A 21,854-nucleotide genomic window follows, 5' to 3' on the forward strand; every position below is an offset into this window, starting at 1 on the left:
AAGTGAGGCGATCATTTTGTGGACCAGACCTTTCACCAGGTTTTATTTCTGTCTCAGAAGCATGGAGAGTTTCCTAGTGAATCGTTGGGCTGCAATCTCACTTTTTTTTTAATTATAGGGTACTTGTGTATTATCACGGCGCCCATCGCATCGATATCGCACGATGTTCTACAATGTCATACAATTTTAAAATTGTACGGCATTGTATATTGTATATGGCATACAATGCCATACAATGCGATGGGATGCGATGGGATGCGATTGTAACTTGTATAAGCACCCTAATGGGTGCTTACAATGTTAAATGCACCCCCACGGCACCCCCCAGTATAAACGTGAACCCGAAGCGTGGCGAGCGCAGCAAGCCCGCGAGGGGTGGAGGTACGCGCCCTCTGACCTTTTCATACCCCCACTATCCACGTCGGCGTGGAGTTGATTTTATAAAGTGTGGCGAGCACAGCGAGTCACCGAGCCCGAAGCGTGGCGAGCGCAGTGAGCCCCGTGAGGGGACACGCATAACTTCAAAGGTATACGCGTCCCCTCGCGGGGCTCGCCATGCTTTGGGCTCGGTGGCTCGCTGCGCTCGCCACACTTTATACAATCAACTCCACGCCGACGTGGATAGTGGGGGTATGAAAAGGTCGTAGGACGCGTACCTCCACCCCTCGCGGGCTCGCTGCGCTCGCCACGCTTCGGGTTCACGTTTATACTGGGGGGTGCCGTGGGGGTGCATTTAACATTGTAAGCACCCATTAGGGTGCTTATACAATTTTTCATCGCATAGGGGGCTAAAATCGCATCGCAGTGCATCGGGTGTATGGCATGCGATGCAATGAAAAATTGCGCGATCACATATCGGGGGCGCCGTGATAATACACAAGTACCAATTATAGATATGCACCTAATGCATATATATATATATATATATATATATATATATATATATATATATATATATATACAGTACTTTTTATCAAGGGTTTCCATTACCCTTACCTGCAGTGAGAGATGTGCAAAATCTCCGCTAAAGAAGCCAGCGTTGCTCACATTAGTTATATAAATTCAAATTAAAAATGTTGTGTAAATAGGGATTATATTTCTTATATAAGGCAAACATTACAGGTCATTATGATGAAAAAAATGCTTGCTTGGCAATTCTCACACCTATTTTGACAAATTCGCTTGGCACTTAAAGGGTTAAGAAGAGAGTCCAAATCCAGCATAAATCTTAGTTGAACGGGATGATGTCATTAGAGGCGGTTCAGCTTTCGCTTTACTTTCCCATTGATAAGTATAACATTTCCGTCCCCATCTCCCAAAGATATAATAAAAAGACCATCTTTAATATAAACTAGTAAAACATCAGCTGAATACAATGTCCGACCTGTGAAAAACGATAAGTAAATAACTAACCTGCAGGATGTTTTAGCATTTCAAATATGTAGTTTCAGGTCTACAGTTATTTTATCTAGCGTGTAAGCAGGATAACAGTGATAAGGGAGTTGAAACTTCCCAGGCCAAGAACTCTATAGTGTCATGCACCCAGCATTGCTGGACAGTGGCGCAGCTATAATGCTGCAGACCCCGCGGTGGCTTGAGGGAGCCCCTGGATAGTGAGGAGTCTGTAGACGATAGTTGTGTGGCCCCGCGTCACTTACCGGATTTGAAATGACGGCGGCTCCAGCAGAAGAGGCTTTATTCTCAGATGCTGTGGGAGTGCCTGTCCCTGACTCCCAGCTGCCAGCTCTGTGCTCCCTCAGACTGACTCGGCCGGCTGCACACCTCTCTAACCACGAGTACTGTGCTGCCACACTTCAACCACAAAAGGTATTTAACATACTACAGTCCTGCAAAGGCTGAGATGAGAGGGTAGTGACAGGCCATGGCTGGTTATGTGACTGTGACAGCAGCGGGGATGGGGTGATTTAATAGCTGGCTGTTCCATAGAGGTATCACTGTGACTGCACAGGGGGGACATAGTAGGTAGTGTGCAGCCTAACTATAACCCCCATACCACAGACTAACCATCACCTCCCCTGCTGCAGCCAAACCATCATCTTAACTGTCGCAGCCTAGCTGTACCCTCCCCTGCCGCAGCCTAACACTAACTTTCCCTGCCGGCTTGCTGTTACCTTCCCTGCCGCAGCCTAGCCATCAAGTTCTCTGCCGCAGCCTAGCCGTCGCCTTCCCCGCCGCAGCTTAGCCGTCCCCTTCCCTGCCGCAGCCTAGCCATCACCTTCCCCTCCGCAGCCTAGCCATCACCTTTCCTGCCGCAGCCTAGCTGTCACCTTCTCGTGCAGCTTAATGTGATGCTTGGCTCCTACTGTGTGGCATCATGTGATGCTTGGCCCCTACTGTGCGGCGTAATGTGATTTTTGGTTCCTACTGTGCGGCATAATGTGATTTTTGGCTCTTACTGTGTGGCGTAATGTGATTTTTGGCTCCTACTGTGTGGCATAATGTGATGCTTGGCCCCTACTGTGCGGCGTAATGTGATTTTTGGTTCCTACTGTGCGGCGTAATGTGATTTTTGGCTCTTACTGTGTGGCGTAATGTGATTTTTGGCTCCTACTGTGTGGCATAATGTGATTTTTTTGGCTCCTACTATGTGGCGTAATGTGATTTTTGTCCACTAATGTGCGGCACAATATGATTTTTGGCTCCTACTATGCCAGGGCTGGGCAACAGTGGCCCTCCAGATGTTGATGAACTACACATCCCAGGATACTTTGCATCAGTTTTGCTATGTGGCTCTGCTGAAACTGATGCAAGGCATGCTGAGATGTGTAGTTCATCAACATCTGGAGGCCCGCTGTTGCCCAGCCCTGTACTATGTGGTGTAATGTGATTTTTTTTGGCTTTTATTGTGTGGCGTAATTTGAATTTTATCCAGGGACTGGCTATATAATGCGGTGGCACACAGTCACTCAGCCAGTGCTGCTTTAGGGTGGCATGAGGGCGGCTGTTGAGGATGAGTGATACTGTCCGTCCTCTCGTGCTGCTTATCTCCATGCTGACGTTGCTGCTGGGACAGGTCTATTTACCTGCGATGTGACATATAGTGAAGGGGCATTACATTGCAATATGCGACGTATAGTGTCATTGGCATTATGGTGTGTGGTGTAATGCGTAAGGGGCATTACTGGGGGGGGGGGGCACCTGAATCTAATTTGGCTTGGGGGGAGCAAAATTTATAGTTACGCCACTGTTGCTGGACCTCATTACCAATGCGCTCCAGAGTTATATACAGCAGAATGGGACATACCCCCTCCAGTGACCACTCTACCCCCTCACTTCCACCCACACCCAATATCTTGCTGGCACTTCTGCCTGTAGTCTAAGTACCTATTTTATGCATGCCCTGTTTTCACCTATGTCTAGTCACTTTATGCCTTAAAAATGATCATCATCATCAACATCATTATCAAAGCTTATAAGTTTATTTATAATGTGCCCCAAGTTCCGCAGCCACAGAGGCAAGGATAAAAACAGCTTAGAACCTATAAAACAGGAGAAATGAACATAAAAAAATTCTGTGAGGACAGTTTGCGCATCAAGAGAGGACAGGACGTGTCATTTCTCAGAGCAGGTACAGTATAATGATAGTGTGCCCATCTTCTAGTAATCATACAGGTGGAGAATGGGTGAACATGAGAGCTTGCATGGCTCCTTTCTACCTCGTCCACCGCACCTAGGGTAAAATGTAATAGGAAGAGATTCAGAAAGTGAGAGATTTGGTAAGAAACCTCCAGTATTTTTAAAACGGCAATCCATTTACACTGCAAAATCAAACTGGTTTTGCAGTGTAAATGATTTCCGCTTTAAAAAGCGGGAGATTTCCTAACAAATCTCTCACTTTCTCAATCTCTCATCCTATTACATTTCCCCCCCCCCCCCCCCCCGACTGTTTTACCGGCTCAGGCTGACAAATCCACATTTATGTACAAATATCCCAATGAACAGGGTTTAAAGTGGTCCAAGAGACTACTTTAATGCTAATCATAACACGGATGGTGTAATGGTTAGCATTACTGCCTCACAGGGCTGAGGTCATGGATTTGATCCCCACCATGGCTCTAACTGTGTGGAGTTTGTATATTCTCCCCGTGGTTGCGTGGGTTTCCTCCGGGTACTCCGGTTTCCTTCCACAATCCAAAATTTTATAGATAGGTTAATTGGCTTCCAACAAAATTAACCCTAGAATGTCTGTGTGTGTGTGTACATGTGGTAGGGAATATAGATTATTATTATTATTATTATTATTATAATTTTATTTATAAGGCGCCACAAGTGTTTCGCAGCGCCGTACAAAGGAACAATACAGGGAGACAAAACTTGGCATAACATTGAATAAATAACAAAAATACAGTACAATTGTAAGCTCCACTGGGGCAGGGACTGATGTGAATGGTCAAATATTCTCTGTAAGAAACTGTTAATAAATAAATAAATAAATAATAAGAGAGGTGGTGGAACTCATGTTAGTGCCAGGAGGGGTGGGCCACAGGTGGAAGAGAATAATGAAGGAACCAGGTCTTTAGGAAGGGGGATTTTGGATGTGGCTGCATCGTCTATTGATGTTGGTGGTGTTTTTCTGCTGGAATTACTGTGTAGGGCTATAGTGGAGGTAAAACTAGTTCCACCCCCCACACACACACACTTTAACTACTGCCAATGAAGCACAAATCTATGTGAAATACCTTCCAGTGAGTCTAGATAATACTGTTCAAAAGGTACTTCACAAATGGAGCTTCAAATTTTCTTTACAGTGGAAGACAAAAACGTTGTACTTCATCCTCTTTTTAAATAAAGGGGGAGATTTATCAAAGTTTAGAGACTGACAAAGTACTCCCAAGTCTGCTTCTAACTGCCATTTTACAGGCTGTATTTGATCATGGCAGGAGCTGCTTGGTTGGCACTTTGCCTTCATCCACTTTAATCTCTTTCTCAACTTGATAAATCTTCCTCAGTCTTTAAAGTGTATTTAAGGGTGGCCATAGCACATCGTCATATTGAGCTTGCCCGTTAACACTGCTGCATTTTTACTTGCATTACTTTTAGGACTATATGTATTCATCTGTGATTAGGAAGCTTGAATAATTATTTATTATTTATTTATTTATTAACAGTTTCTTATATAGCGCACACATTACGCAGCGCTTTACAGAGAATAGTTGAACATTCACATCAGTCCCTGCCCCAGTGGAGCTTACAATCTATATTCCCTACCACCTGTACACACAGACATTCTAGGGTTAATTTTGTTGGAAGCCAATTGACCTACCAGTATATTTTTGGATTGTGGGAGGAAACTGGAGTACCCGGAGTAAACCCATGCAAACACGGGGAGAATATACAAACTCCACACAGGCCATGGTGGGTATTGAACCCATGACCTCAGTGCTGTGAGGCAGTAATGCTAACATTACACCATCTGTGATGCCCATAATAATGTTTATAATAATGTTTATTAACCGATTGGTTTCAATGCCTGAGCATAGGAGCCCTAAGTCACATTACATTTTAGCTTTAAAGTTTGGTAACACTGTTACGTTTTCTTGTCCTAGAAAGTTGTATTTAAAAAAAACATAGTACATTGTCGTAAAAGCCAACTTTCGACTTCCAGCCATTAGCAGTCACGATGGCTATTTCCTACTCTCCCGAGAATATACGATTACCACATAAAAACTTCCGACCGCCTCCGTCCATGTGCGGCTGGTTTCTCCGCTTGTATTTTCACCTTACAAAGAGGCAGCCATTCATTTTCTTACTTGTGCGAATCATTACCACTTGCCTGTCTATCTCCTAATGCGGTGAATTTGATTATTATGTCTTGTGTCTGTTTCTGTTAGAAAAACTTTCCCGTTCTGTAAATGTGAACCGAATCCTTCTTTGGGGTTTCAGCCATTATGATTTATTGCATAAGTAGGCTGAAATGTCATAAATGTGAAGCTTAGAAAAACAGTTTTTGCTTCTGTGATGTGGTTCAGTTTGTATTAAAAGAGAATTATGTATTAGCGTTGCATGGAAAATATACTATAAAAAGTAGAACGCTCAGTATGCTAGCTGAATGCCTTATACACTCCAATGTTCTATTACTAAAGCCAGTATTCTATCTTGGGGAGATGGGTCAATAAAGAACCAACCATAAGTGCAAGTCTGGGTTTCCTGCTCCTCAATATTGAATCCACTCATATATTAATGTTCTACCACAGCAAGTTACTTATTTATTTTTTGTGGGTGGACATTTATTTTTTTTCTCCCCTAAAATATACATCATTGATATTTTCATCCTTCCCTATCAATGATTAGTTGTTGAAGAAGAACTTCGCCTTCAGAGAATCCAGTTGTCCAGCCAGAATTATTTAGCTGGTTACACACTAGACCACGTGCGGACCCAGCTGATCCGATGGGCGACAGGACCCTGCGCCGGCATTCACACTTGCTGATGCAGGGGGACGACGGAGTCATGTGGGATGCTGTGCTCCATTTTGTTTCATGGCATCACTAATAAACAAGACATGGCTAACGGTGGCAGTGGGGTGCATATTGAGCATACTTGCATCGGCATCAGGATTAATAGGATTGCCCTTCATCAGCAATGAAATACCGTCGCTAATACTATACCCCCTTGTATGTAACATTCACAGAGAGCAAAAACTTAAATTATGTTCTCTCCAATATATATTGTAGAAAATAAGTCACAAAGCCACTGCTGTATATGTCACAGCACCGTTTTTATGCAACCGTTTCTAATCGTAATGATTTAGCTAATTTGTCCATTACTACCGTGTTCCCCCGATAATAAGACACTGTCTTATTTTTTTTTTTCATCAAAAAACACCATAGGGCTTATTTTCGGGGTAGGGCTTATTTTAATAACATGCCCCAGTCCTTTTTAAACAGCCCCCATTCCTCCTTTAATTACATGCCCCCAGTCCTCCTGCCATTACATGCCCCCAGTACTCCTTTCATTGCATGCCTCCAGTCCTCCTTTCAATAACATTCGGTAGGGTAATGCTCACCAACAATAAAGAATTCTTATTCTAACCACTGCTCCATGCCTGGCTCCCTCTGCCCGCTGCAGCCGCGTGATATGCGTGGTGACGTCACGCGCTGCCCGCAGTGCATTCCTGGGACCGGGAGCTGGCTGGGAGCAGAAGCCAGAGCGGCACCTTACAAGCAACGTGGAGGTGAGGGGGGTTAGCGGGGGTGGAGCACTGTGACAGCACTATGGAAATTTTGATAGGGCTTATTTTCCGGGTAGGGCTTATTTTGGAACAGTGTCCAAAATCAAGGGTAGGGCTTAATTTCGGGGTAGGGCTTATTATCGGGGAAACACGTTATATACATTTCTATTGTTTATATTTATGTGCCGCACAGTACTTCATATTGAATAATGTAATGCCTTCTGCATCACAGTGTATCAAGCAGTGTAAAGAGAGATAAGGGAAAAATGTTTGTGTCACCCAATCAGCTTCAAGGTACCATGTACATTTTCTAAAATCATCGCTGATTGGTTGCTATGGACAATTTCTCCAATCTTTGCACTGCTTGATAAATCTCCCCAATAAGCTGAAGGAAAAAGTAGCCTTTTGTACAATGCACATTTGTACTTTTTACAAGTTGAAAATTCTTTTGAGATGTCACTTGAGTGTTCTGGTGCAGGGAATGGCTTGTCTGGAAAAGCCAGGAGAGAGAAAAAGCATGCATACACAAATTTGTCAGTGTTAATCTTATAGTAAATTATTTTGGCTGAGATGAAATATTGCTTTAAAGACTCCTGATGCAATAAAATGCCTTCCAAATTCCTAACGGACTGACACGTTCCTTAAGTGCAGTTCAGGCCTCTGTGTTCTGCTCTTTAGCAGAATCTCAAATAACCTTGTTAGAAGCTACCCTGGTGTGTTCTGTGACTACATGAATATATATTCTCTTTTTGGTTATTTTGTTCAGACTCCGTTCCATGAGTGTTACTAAAATAAAGAACTACGCTTACTGATATACTCTTGGAGCTTAATTGAGTTTGTGCTTGGTTAGCACAGAGGGAATTAGTAACTTTTGGTCTAAAGGGCAACTGGCCCGTGCGCTTTTAGCTGTGTTGTGCAACTGCTACCAAATTAATGTGTCCGGTGGTGTAACTATAGAGGGGATGCATCTGCTATGGGGCTCGGGGGCTGAGGGAGGGGGGGGGGGGCAATCCCCTGCCCCCACATTCTGATTGGCCCAGTCAGTCAAGGAAAATGGATGATCATCGATCGTTAAAATTATCGATGGTCATCCAACACAGTTTGTTACCTTCGATGGCGGTGACTGCACCGATGGTCATCCTAATGAGGAGGAGCCTCTGCCGCTACATGGAGCTGCTCTGCAGAGGAGAACGAGGGGGTGTTGCTTACCGGAGCCTGTCTGGAGCCTCTCCATGCAGGGGAATGAAGCAGTGGCAAACGCAGGATTTTCAGAAGGGGGTTTCCAGTGGGGCGGAGCAAAGCACGGAGATGGACACTTAGGTGACCCAGTATATGCCGAGTCAGTTAAAGTATTATAGATAGACGAAATGTATATAAATAATAATTATATATATATATATATATATATATATATATATACACATACATACATACATACATACAGGGGCGTCAACAGCAGTGTATGACCCCTGGGCATAGCAATGTATTGGGGCCCCTACCGATCCTCCAGCGGTAGGGGTGGGGGAAGATTTGATGTCCTGCGGGTGGTAGGGGGTATTATATCAACCGCTCAGCATGTAGGGCCTGGATCAGTAATTTCCACTAATTACCCCTTTACAGCACAGATGGTGGGAGAAGGGGGCATTGGGCTGATTGAAGGGGCTCTGATATATAACTTCCATGGAGGTAGAGGATGTTTAATATGCAGAGGAGGGGTGTATAGTGGAGTGGGCTTATTATTCATAATTTTCTGGTGGGAGGACAGCTTGCTTGACTGCAGATATCTCCAGTTCCCAGAAATAGATTTCTTAGATTGGAATGGAAAAACTAGATAATCCCTCCTACCAAATGGTATTGGGGACTAGGGGATCAGAGTTCAGAAGGCAGAGCAATCTGCCAACGAGTATATAAAACTACATACCAGGTGTGTGGAGCTGGAGCAGTAACCAGCTGCTGGAAGGCTGATATCTCTGGTTCTGGGAACAGTAGAGACAAGCTACTAGTGTCCATCAAAGGGGAAGAGTCCCAGCTTTTGGAATATACCCTCAGAAAAACTCTAAGTTAGAGAGAACCTGAAATATCTGACTGGGAATAACAGTTAACAGGCTTGGATGGGGACCACTGCTTTGAAGTCAGATATCTCTGGTTCCCAAGGGCCAATTTTTACAATTCTTATATCCATGGAAAGAGGGGACCCTCAGCTTTCAGCTGAGGTTCCTTAGACTCCTGGGGGGGTTTCTGGGTACTCAGAAACCCCCCCTGCGTGCGCTACTGTGAAGAGTCGCTGCTGCTGTCCTGAACCAGTGGTGGGGTTGTGATGGCGAGCAGACTATGATCCCCCACCTATTCATCTATGCTGCACCCCACCCATGGACTGTTTATTCTTGCTGACCTAGAAACCCCCCCTGTCTGTTCATCTATCTGTTCGTCCGTCTATGCTGCCCCCTCCCTGTCTGTAGACCATCTATGCTGCCCCCCCCCCATGTCCATATGTCTGTCTGCCGATATGGTTGCTCTGAGCAACCTCACATATGCGTGTTCGCTGCAAGCAAGCAGCAGCAAGCATGGGTGCGTGCACACCCAACGACCAGTTTGGTTGCCATGAATGCAAGCATCAAGCGCATGCACATGCGCAGAAATGCGCATGCCCAATGCTAAAACATCGACCCTGTGCGAATGCACACGGGCCTGCAAACAGACCAGAATAAGGTCCTATAGCCACTGAAACACAGCATTCATTTTCATATAATTGTAGAACAGCTGTCTGATTTGGTGCTGTAGACCACAGCATGTTTTCCATCCAGAACAGATTTTAGAAATAGCCCACGTTTATATGTATGGAATTTATTTTGTGACACCTGTAATGTTGCAGGTGGCAGGTGCCAGGCTGCATACTATACATCACACAGATACCCATTCTCACTTTACCAGCTTACATCACACAGATCAATAACCATTCTCACTTTAGTTTCTTGGTCCACCGTGACACGACAGTCTGGACACACAAGAGGATGTGGTGTACCCAGTGGTAATTATATGTTTACTGCAAGAATCTGTAATGTGGGCACACAGATGTAATCTACATTGCGTCTGAGGCATTTATGGTTGTCTGGCTTCTTGGTGCAGCACGGTGACAGGATGTTATGACTCAAAGGATTCTGTTTTGTCTGGAAAAGTCAAATCATCAAGTTTTACGTTTTAATCAGGCATCATCATTACGATTTTAAAACTTCAAAGCCACTAGAACCGAATTTTATTCAACTAGGGGATTTGACACCACGGTTGTTAGATATATAGCCTCAAAAATCACGCTACCATATTATTAAGAAACCTACAAATATAAAACAGGGGCACATTTATCACAGAGTTTTAGCTATTTAAAGCTCACTTTACAGATGTAGCGCCGCTCATCCAGCGCCAGGGCTCACCAGACCACTCCCACTGGTGGGCGGAGCTACTTCTGACTGGGACGCGCGAGCGTGAGCAGGTTGGGGGAGGGGGAATGTGTCTGAGACCGGCGGCGAGGTGACGGGGACCCAGGGGGAGCCTCGTTGTAAGGGGACACACTTGCGTTTTGTGGGCGCGCGTCCCTTTTCAGTGGCTGGCGGGGGTGGTGCATGGCGAATCCACCGCCACCCCCTGCAAAGGCCACAGGCGCTCCATCTGTATATGATAAATAGTGTTCCAGCCAATTGGCTCCTAACTAATTTTTCAAACACCTGACAATTAGGAGCCAATTGACCATTTATATGCAATATACTAATATGAGGTTTTTTTTGTGAATATACAGTAAATGAGTTTTATACAGCTAAGATACGCTCATTAATTGGCCCCTTCGTAGTTGGATATAGTCATATTACAAAGTACAGTTTCCAACCTTCAGTTTTATTTTGTTACTAAACTCATTAGCAAAATGAGTTGGCTATAACGCTTGATTTGTTATTTGTTCGCTCTTTTGTAGCCACAATGTATCACTGGTGATGTGAATGTCTTTGCAATTGGAACAGTAGCAGATTCTGAGAAGATATAGGGGGAGATGTGTCAAGCCTTGGTAAAAGATAAAGTACCAAGCGATCAGCTCTTGTTATTTTTCAAAGACAAACCTTGTCAAATGACAGAAGCTGATTGGTTGGTACTTTGGGTCTAATTCAGGTTGGTTTGCAAAAGCAAACTCCTTCTTTAGTGGACAAACCCATGTGTGCGGCAGGTGGGGCAGATGTAACATGTGCAGAGAGAGTTAGATTTGGGTGGGGTGTGTTCAAACTGAAATCTAAATTGCAATGTAAACATTTTACTCACCCATCTAACTCTTTCTGCACATTTTACATCAGCCCCACCTGCAGTGCACATGTTTTTGTCCATTAAAGAAGGAGTTTGCGTTTGCAAACCAACCTGAATCACCCCCTTTATCTCTGTCCACTTGATCTCTTCCAATGCTTGATACATCTCCCCCCCCCCCCCCCCCCACCATAATGAGAGAAATTGAAGTGACAAAAGTTGCAGTTAAGACAAGAAAGTTCAATCTCCGATATCAGTAATCCTTGTGGAAAACACCCCAAATGTTCCACTCAGTAAATGCATTGAAACCCAAGGTTCTAAAAATTATTATTTTAACGTATATTCCAGTGTGAAAAGCAAGGAGCGTTTAATGATCCCTTTGTATAATCTCTGCACATATTTCCCTTTATATTTGCTCTAGTCGCCTCACATATCTATTCATTGGAGCCTGATAGTAATCTTTTTCTTTTTATGTAATAATTGCATATATTGTATAAGCAAGTATATATCTGTGAAAGCTTTTAGGTGCTATTGCTGTCATTAAGTGGATATAGTTTTCCTCCAAAGAATGTAGGGTTAGGGAGCAAGTTTGCAGAAGATGGACGGAATTGAGCAAGGTGAGGGCAAGGAGTAAGGATGCACCAGAGCCTCGACCTAGGTTATTGCCGCTACAATCAGGGCAGGAACTTGCTGTAAATGGGGTAAAAACAAAATAACCATGGTCCTGTTCCCCAGGTCAATTCCCCAGGTCAATGCTCAGGGTCAGACACGGGATCAGGGGCCGTGTTAATGGGTAACCAAGGTCAACCAGCCCGGGTCCCATTTCCACCAATAGGGGATCTCATAGGTCCAGACCGCAGCGTCCTGCGGTCAGTCCAGGCCATGTACAGCCTCTGCCTCTGTCTGCTGAACTATCCAGACAGCAGGGGAGGCTGGGAGGAGGTGAATCCTGTTTGCAGCATCCATTCATCTCACAGAACGAAGCTGGGGGCGCACGGATGCTGGGGGAAGCCCAGTAACTTTCCCAGGTGCTGGGCTTGCCCCAACATGTCGATTGGTGCCGGGGGGCTCCCGGCAGGAGGGTTATCCAGCGCTTGGAAATGATGTCACCTCCAATCACCGGCTCAGGGCTCGCATAATGCCGGGAGATGCCGGTGTAAAAGGGAACATCTGCCGGGTTGCATCCGGGTTGGAGCCAAGTCCAAAACCCAGGTGCGACACAACAGTTCTGGTGTAGTTCTTAGTGTTGCCAGTTTTGCAAAGCAGTGTGTAGCTGATAGCCTTGCTACGTTTGCTGTGTGTGTGGTTGCACACAAACCATTCAACTGTACTCTAGACCTCGGTTTAGATGTGGTTGGAGTGAGCATTGCTGCTGCTTCCTTGGCAATTCACTAGTATTGTAATGCAGCAAGAGGCGTCTGATATAAGTAGGAAGCAGAATCCGCTGACTTGTGGGATCCCATGGGGTTCCCGGCCACCACAGTTCTTACTAAGGTGCCAGGAGACCTATGTTTTGATGGCGATTCTGACTGATCCGGTACTTCCCCAAAACAAAGGTATCAACCCTTTTTAAGGGAACCAGTGACCGGCACCGCTTCTGAACATCAGCAGACTATTAATAACTGCCAGCCTGCAGCTGCCAGCCTGCGTTCGACAAAGACTTGTAATGCCCATGCAAAGAACGGGCCATGCGCATGCATAAAGTACATAAAATTCGTACTTTGTGCATGTCCCGCACCTACAACCACATCTGAACCAGACCCCTGTCCTTAGTTAACTTTTATTCAAGGTTATGTTTCCTTAAATGACAAGATCTACCAAGAACATAGAATTATCTGTTACTGTATCTTCAAAGCAGCAGACCCAGATGTAAGCATGCACAGTAATTACCGATACATTTCTTGATATACCTTGTCATCGTTAGCAGAAAAATGTGCAGTATTCAGGAAAATCACGCTACAAGTCAATGAAAACATGTAGGAAGTTCCGGTATCTTATTAACTGTTTTGCTGTTGCAATGTCTTTTTACATAGTCATATCGGTGCTGTTGTTAAAGGGCGCAGGTTCTCAAACCAGTCCTCAGGACCACCACCCAGTGCATGTGTATCTCTATGTGGGGGTCCTGACAATCTGGCTTTACCCTCCATATCAAAAATCCGGCTGTCCTCCTAGATTATGAAGATTGGAATAGTGTATTTAGGTCATGTTTTGGGATCTCTTGCTGTATAAAACATTCAGAAATGTTTTTTAAACTCATCTATAGGGCGTACTTCACCCCGGACAGGCTGCATAGGCCATAGACTTCCAACTTGTGTTGGAGATTTTGTGGAGACATCGGGGATGTTTATAACATATTTTGGTCATGCCCGTGTCTGCAGCCTCTCTGAAAGGATGTGTTTCAGATGATGGGCATCATAGTAAACCAACCCATTCTCTTTGACCCAGCCCTGACACTGCTCCATATCTTCCTGACACATCTCAAAGTGGCTGATGGGTACGTCTTAGGACATGTCCTTATTGCCACGAAAGCAATTATTGGCAAACTGTGAAAATCTGATACAATTCCCTCCATTGGATCTATTCGTAACTAACAAAATACACAACCATTTTATATATGAGACCACTGGTGCCAAATATTCTCCTTCTCCAACCTAGATTGTCATGAAGTGGTTTGGCTGGTCTCTTTTTATTGATAATATGGGTTACTCGACCATTTACAGCAACCCTCCTGACTTAACTGTATTATGTTCTCAGTGAATATATAACTCTTTATTGTTCTCCGTTTGCACTGTCTTCTGTAGACTCAGACTTTAATATTAACGTAACTTCCGGTCTGATATAATTTGTGAGATATTTATTATTTTTTTGTCAATGTTTTTTTTCATACTTCCCCTCTCCATTTTTTCCCTTCTGTACTGCCCTATTATTTTGATTTAAAAAAGTGCAATACAAACGTAGGGTGACATTTAATGAGATGAGAAAATGTGATTTGTGCGATTTTTAGGCAAAAAACTTTGTTTTTCCGAATTGCATATTTAATGAGATACAAAGAGGGGTATTCAATCTGGGTGACTATTTATGACGGAGGAAATAGCAGCGACCCCCTATTCAATGCTGTCTTTCCCGACAGCATTGAAGAGGCAGATCGACAGAATGGGCCCGACTTTAAAAGCAGTCGGGCCCGTTTTGTCGATTTCGGCCGTCAATTGTCGCGATCGCGGCCGAATATCAACAATCCACGGCCGTTTACGCAGACACGCCCCCTTTTCGCAGATCGCGAAGTGGGACATTGAATCGCGCCTGGCGATCTGTGGTCGAACAAAACGAAAACAGGCCAGGGTCACGGCTGTCAGGCCAGATCGACAGTCGTAACCCGGGATTGAATACCCCCAAAAGCTCTTAGCAGTGCCAGAGAAAGCCTGCTGTCAGTGCGGGGTGAGCTGGCTCTGGAGAAGGGAGGGCAGCGCTGGACCTTGGGTTTCAAAATACGGGGGACCCCCAGAATTTTTGTCCCCCGTATTTTTGGAACCAGGTCTGGCTCAATGAGCCCGGGGCTGGTTATGCTCAGGAGGGGAGACCTCACACCATTTTCTTTTTTTTAACACAAATTCGCACATTTCCTCAAATTCACCCATTTTCATCAATAAAAATCGCCCATTATCGCACTTAATCGCACTTTTTTGCCTGGAATACGCAGCTCATTAAATATGCAAATTTGCAGCAAAAAACTGAGATTTTGAAAAGTGCGATAATGGGCGATTTTGAAAAGTTACTAAAACTCTCATCCTATTAAATGTCACCCTTCCCTTATAATGTTAAAACAAATGTGAGGTCCTGCGTTAATACATTTGAAAACACTGTAAAAACCCAGAGAACAGGGTTTTTACCACAGTTTTTGTTTGGTACGTTCCAGCCTGTTTGTGATACTATAAATGCTTTCTCAATGATGATTGGTTGCAATGAGCCTTCTTCTCCACTCTTTTCACTCTTTATACAAGAAAATCTAGTCTACAAATTTTAATATTCAATGACCGAATGAGTTGCACAGCAGGATAAGCAGTTACAGTCTGTTGTGTTGCAATTCTGGGGGAGATTTTTGCAAAGGTTGGGGAGATTTACAGTACCATCCAGCTTCTAATTGCCATTTTTCAAACACAGCCTGTAAAATGACAATTAGGAGCTAAATGATTGGGACTATAGATTTCCCCAATTTATCTCTCCAAACTTTGATACATTTCCCCCACTGTTGGTTACTTCAAAAACAAAGTTCATCGTGGGTAGCCCGGAATAAAAGATGGCAGCTCTTAGTGGAAAGTCTCCTATTTTTTAAACAATGCACTCCCGTTAACTGTTATTTAATATTTGTAAACCTCTGACCTCCAGCTTACTGGCTATAAAATAATTTAGCAATTAATACGTATATTATAGTCTGTGGTGTTCTTAAATATGCAGTGAAATCACCATTGACTTTTATGACGGAGCTGTTCACATTTTTCTTAGCGCTGTAGTACAAATATATATTCGAGGTCATGTCCTCTTGAAGATATTGATGTTCTTCCATAGTGACTATAAACACTTAAAGATATGTATATGTTTCCAAGAGCTTGTAGTGACTATTACCGTTACGGATATTTATGGAGACGCAGATGATTCTGACATTATCTCTCGACAAAGGTGTTATACAGACCCAGTACCCACTCACTTATGTCCCCATGTTCTCTTCCTATCTTGTATGTTCTAGCTTTGGCATGAATCACGATGGAATCGGAAACTCCTGTGGGACCAAAGGTCATGAAGCCGCCAAGTTAATGGCTGCTCACATTACGTCTAACACAAACCCTTTCTCCTGGTCGGCCTGTAGCAGAGAATATATCACCAGCTTCCTAGAGTGAGTACGCTTCGCTTTCTATACTTACATGTTTTAACTATATATCATTGAAGGATTTACAAGGTTTAACCAGTTGACGGTAAAAAGTTGATACAACTGTTCACAGTTGTCGCTGAGTAAACCTAGAAGTCATGAAATCTCAACACATTTTAATCCATTAACTTTGTATTATTATTATTTTTTTTTACTGTTTTAGCAGAAATAAAAAATTTTATTGTATGTTACGATGTACTTTATCTTCACAATCGTCATTGCTTTAGGGGTCATTTCATTGATTATTGCTTCTAAACGTATGCAGTTAGGCAAAAATGTTCTGGGGAGTTAATTTTCTAATCAAATAATGCAATGTATATATTTTGCTATGATTCTCTTTACAATCATAGGGAATTAAAAACTTATCAAACAGAATAATTACACAGTTAACAAGGCAACAGCAGGAGTGTGTCAAAATAACGAAAGACTTGGACATTTGAAGCACGCTGAACTTTCTCAATGAACAATTTCTTGAAAACCAAGACAGGCAAGGCATCCTTTACATATTAAAATCCTGTTTTGTAGCTCTAGTTACCCTCTAATGACTACGAAAGTGATGGAATGGTTACAGAATATGTAAGGTTTTGGAAGACCAAATGTGTGACGTGTCATGTTGAATGCTTATGTGGCCTACACATGGGGAGATGTGCTGAGCGTTCTAAGCGATGCTAGATCGCTCAGAACGCTCAACAAGATCACTTGGTACACAGTGATGTGTCAGCGTTGTGTGCTGAGCGATATGTCAGGGCCAGTGTTCTCCGGTGAGGACACTGGCCCTGCCTGGCGATAAAGTAGATTTATCTGGATGTTAATCGTCGGGCAATAGCGACACGCGGGCCGCTCATCGATGTTGCTATAGCCCCTACACACGGAGTGAAGTAGGGCCATTTTCTAAAATGCCCTGAAACCACCCTGTGTATTGGCCCCATTAGTCACCTTTGTATTTATGTTTACAAATAAAAACTGTAAATTAAAGTAAAACATAGGTAAAAGGTATTATACAGAGATTTTCATACTGCTTCCTGTGAGGTCACTATAAAAAGGTTGCTAACATCACTGGTGGATAGTCGACAAGTCATCGACACAAGGTAATTTACAGTTTGCGTCCACTATCTCCTCCTGTTTTATGCATAACTATATGTTTTTTTTACATTATTTTGTTACTTTTTACCAACTTAATGTAATTATCGTAATGGTGAACGTTATTAATATAAGAAAGAGTGTGCTCTCCGTACGGTGTGTTCTGGATAAAACAATTTCAGTTGCTTCATTTTAAAGTGTGACTTCAGTTCAATAGTATTTAACTAGCAAATGAAAGAATATTGTTTTTATTTTTTTTAAACACTTTTTATTCAATAGATGAAAAAAAGTTGTCAAAAATTAATATACAGAACAAGACATATCAAAAATGAAAGAATATTGGCTTTATAAGTAGGATTACTATTGAAAGTTAGTCAACTATACAGATGTTTCACGTCGAGGAAAAGCTCCCTATCTGTGTGTTTGTACAGATTCTAGTCAAATATAATCAATCTCTTAAGAACTAACAGTGGACAACAACTTCATCTTTTTTTTAAGATCGGGAACTTGAGGTTGATTTTGACCTGCATGTAATGCGAACGCTATTGGCATGACCTGTAGATAAGGACCTATAGATGAGGATAAAGGTGGCAGAGGTGTGCGAAAGAGGTCAGTCAAAAAGATAAGTACAGGTCTAACTGGCTGCAGGTCATGGTGACGCCGGTTTAGCACTATGGAGTCCTGAAATCTCAGAGGAGAACAGCGCCGGGAGCGATGTACGCAAAAAAAACCCCACGCTATTGCTATATCATATGGTAGTTTGCCAGGTGCCAGCCAATTTTCATGATTGGCTATCGGCTGTCATGTGTTTTGGATAGCTAATAAGATCCTGCTTTGAGATAAGAGTAAAACTGAACCCGCTCATCTTAGCTGTTGTGAAACTACACATCCCAGCATGCCTTATTATAGTTTTAGCATTCCCTAAAAGCAAAACTGTGGCAAGGCATGATGGGACTTGTAGTTTCACAACAGCTGGAGGGCCATAGTTTGGCCATGCCCGATGTAGATGCACTGATGACAAAAGGCTTGCTCATTCTAATGTTGTTAACTACATACAGAAAACGATTCAAGTGGTTCTGAAAAATCTTTCTGTCTTTACAAAAAAATATTATTATTATGCCAAAAATATAGTTGACTGTAGGGCAAAGCCTGATTAATTTTTGGCTGATGATCCCGAAATGTAGAAAGTAGCTTGTTCTCTAAGATTTATTTTGGCAAACGTTGAGGCATCAGGAAGAAAACGAGAGTTTATGTGGAAACATTTTTTTGGAGACCATTTTATTTTAAACACAGGAGGAACTAAGTATTTGCAATTTAGTAGATTCTGAAATTTTGTGACTTGTTTGGGGATTTTTGTCATAATTATTCATTTTAATCAGATACTCGCGGATTGAGGGTTGGTGCCCAGTTCCAACAAGTGACTTAGCCGTCCATGTTGAGACTACATTTCCCCAGTCTAGACATTTGTATCTCTCTTGCACCTTCTTGGCTATAAACAAATGACATGGCACAGGAAAACATACCACAACTTCTGGACATGATTCAGCAATGTTTCTGACTTGGCATTTAGCGTATGCCAGCGTAGGTGTATTATTGGATATTTTTTTGGAACTCACAAATGGAAAACTAGCAAACAAGCATGTAAAAATGTTCAATTTGGTAAAGTTGTTTTAAATGTGTCAAATATCAGATGCATAGATCTTTTTTCCACTGGATGGTCTTAGCGGAGGCCAACTAGTTCCACGTCATTGCAGTTTTTACATTACCGAAATTATTAAAATAACATATTCTTTAAATGCTCAATACCACCTCTAGCTGTAACATTGGGGGTTCCTACATGTAACCATATTGGACCTTTAATGATTAACTCCACTCACAATAAGTTTCCAATAAACTTACTGTACACTGTTGTAACTTTCCTTTGTCCTCATTCACACCCCCCACTTGATTGGTTCAAAATGAACAAGAGCACATTCTTGAGGGGAATCCGGGAGGAGAGCTTAATAACAGTACACAATGCAATGAGAACTATGCAGTGTGACAGTATGTAGAGAAATGTCGTTCTAAGGTTGCCTATAGCAGGAAGGGAGGTGTTCCTTACTGCAGTTCTCTGCACTCTAGTAATATGTCTATTCAGTCTAGTTATGTAAACATTAGGTCCATAAATCCATTGTAATGAAGATAATATATAAATATACACAATTAAATGTATCCATTACAGCTCAAATAGGTTTATCCTAGGAGTCAGATGTGCTGTAGACCAGGAGGAGGTCCTTAGCATAATTAATAGAAGATCTACAGTTCTCCACTGCAATGGCTAACATCAGGTTAATGACTTTAGCATTAGGAATGCCTCAAACATGTATAATGTGCAGGGGAAGATACAGCATCATGGAAGAGACCTCTGCTCTACCACCATTAAGATTAAAATACATGAAATTCCAAAAGGTTCTCAACCTTGACCATTCATTGCCTGGAAGCAGGTAGCATCATTACTGACCCAGCAAAAATAGATTAACTCACATGTGCATGATTAAACACATCCACAAAATATGGCCTGTTGGTGGAACCTGAAGACTGGAATTGAGACTCCTGGTCTAAAGCACCTTATACGGACCGTGCAGCTGCAGCAAGATGATGGGGAGATGATAGTCTGGAGATGCTTTGCATCCTCTGAATGGTTGTGACTCATAGATGCTGATCAAGCAATGAAATCTGGATTGTGCCACGAACATTGTACAGGAACGTGTTATTGTATTGACCCATCAGCTGATGTTTCCGAAAAAGAAGTGCAAGAGGCAAATGCCTGCAGCAGAAGAAATGTGTTTTTGGATGAAGGACTCAGAGTCCTGACCTTAACCTTATTGAAGTGTTGTGGCATGACCTGATACAAGAAATAGCAGCCAAAAACATCAACGACTTGAAGCAGTTCTCTAAAGAAAGGGCCAAAATACACGAGTTACAAAATGTTATTTCTGCCAAGTGGTGGGAAATATAAATTCTCTGACTCGGGTTATGATAACCTTATACACAGAATTAGAAAGACCTGCATAAACCTTACTTTCACAGCAGAGACTATTGCAGATGGTAGTTTGTGCATTCGGCGCCACTGAATTTCATTGATTTTGCTTTCTTTTTAGGAGATATGCAGATTTCAAATTTAGAGGGTTTAGGAGCATGGTCAGATGGTAGAATAGAGTTGGATGCTGTTGGGCTGTCTGAGCATTACGGTGATGGGTGCAATACATGAGTCCCTTGTAGTGACTTAAAGGTACATTTACAAAGTGACGAGCTTTGCCAGCTTGATTTACAACGTCAGTAATATTAAATGGAAATCATGGCTGTTATTAAATGTAATGTACATCTTTACAGCTGGCAAAAGTAGCTAGTTATTAGGTGATCTACTTACACCTGATAACACTATCAGGGGTATATTCACTAAAGCTTCTAAAAATGAAGAGGTGATGTTACCCATAATAATAGTCCAATTACCGATACCAATAATATTCAGAGCTGTCTATCATTTTTTAGGGCGCAATAGAGAAATGATAGACAAAATCTGATATATTGAATAATAAATTGAATATCAACTGGATGACAGATTAACATTTAAAAACTCACCGTCCATTTAAATATCGACAGTGTCTAGGTCAACAGTGAATAGGTTGACCACTATTACTATTACTATACAAGCAAAAGGTCGACATGGCAATGCGTGGATTTTTCAGGTTTTTTGTGTGACTGTCGATATGTGTCAACGCGTCCCCTCGAATTACTCCCTGTGCTCACCATGCTTTGGGCAGGGTGCCCCACATGGATCATGAAGTAAGAAGTCGTTTAAAAAAAAATGGAAAACTCGTGTTGACCGTTGTGCTCTTGTTGACTTTTTGACAATGTTGACCTAATGCAGGTCGACCGTTTTCATTTGTCGACCTATTGCCTGTTGACTAATAGTGGTCAACCTATTGGCTATTGACCTAGACACTGTCGACTTATCGGATCCCCTTGTCATGTCCGGTGGTTTTCTATAAATAAGAGGTCCTGAAGAGGAGCTTTATGCAGAGTTCATTGTTCAGATGAGTTCTATGCATCATAAGATGGATTTACACCTATCCTAGGGTGTGGTATGTTAGGACTAAAGAGGTGATATGTCTACATGATGATAATATGTCAACCTACAGTAACATACCTGCCACTCCAGCCTTCATATACAGTAGTTGGTCTCAGTGGCTTCCAGGTGTCCCGGCAGTCATGTGACTTCTATTTTTGGTACAGACCACTGAGCAATGGTTTTGGTGAGAATTGTAACTATTTTCCTAAAAATCTCCCTAGTACAGTACTTTAGTAATAATCCATTCACATTATTACAGGTATACAGTATGTTT

General features: G+C 42.6%; 1 protein-coding gene across 2 annotated transcripts in view; it reads left to right on the plus strand.

The window, feature by feature from the left end:
• The window catches only part of ADAMTS6 (ADAM metallopeptidase with thrombospondin type 1 motif 6), a 288,122-nt gene that overhangs the window by 154,143 nt on the left and 112,125 nt on the right, over positions 1 to 21,854 (plus strand). For both annotated transcript variants that reach the window (XM_083152973.1, XM_083152982.1), the window contains exon 10: positions 16,210 to 16,356. In XM_083152973.1, coding sequence (XP_083009099.1) covers positions 16,210 to 16,356 — 147 coding nt within the window. The remainder of the gene's footprint in view (positions 1 to 16,209; positions 16,357 to 21,854) is intronic.

The sequence above is a fragment of the Crinia signifera genome, chromosome 1, assembly GCF_055691185.1.
Source record: "Crinia signifera chromosome 1, ASM5569118v1, whole genome shotgun sequence".
NCBI lineage: Eukaryota > Metazoa > Chordata > Amphibia > Anura > Myobatrachidae > Crinia > Crinia signifera.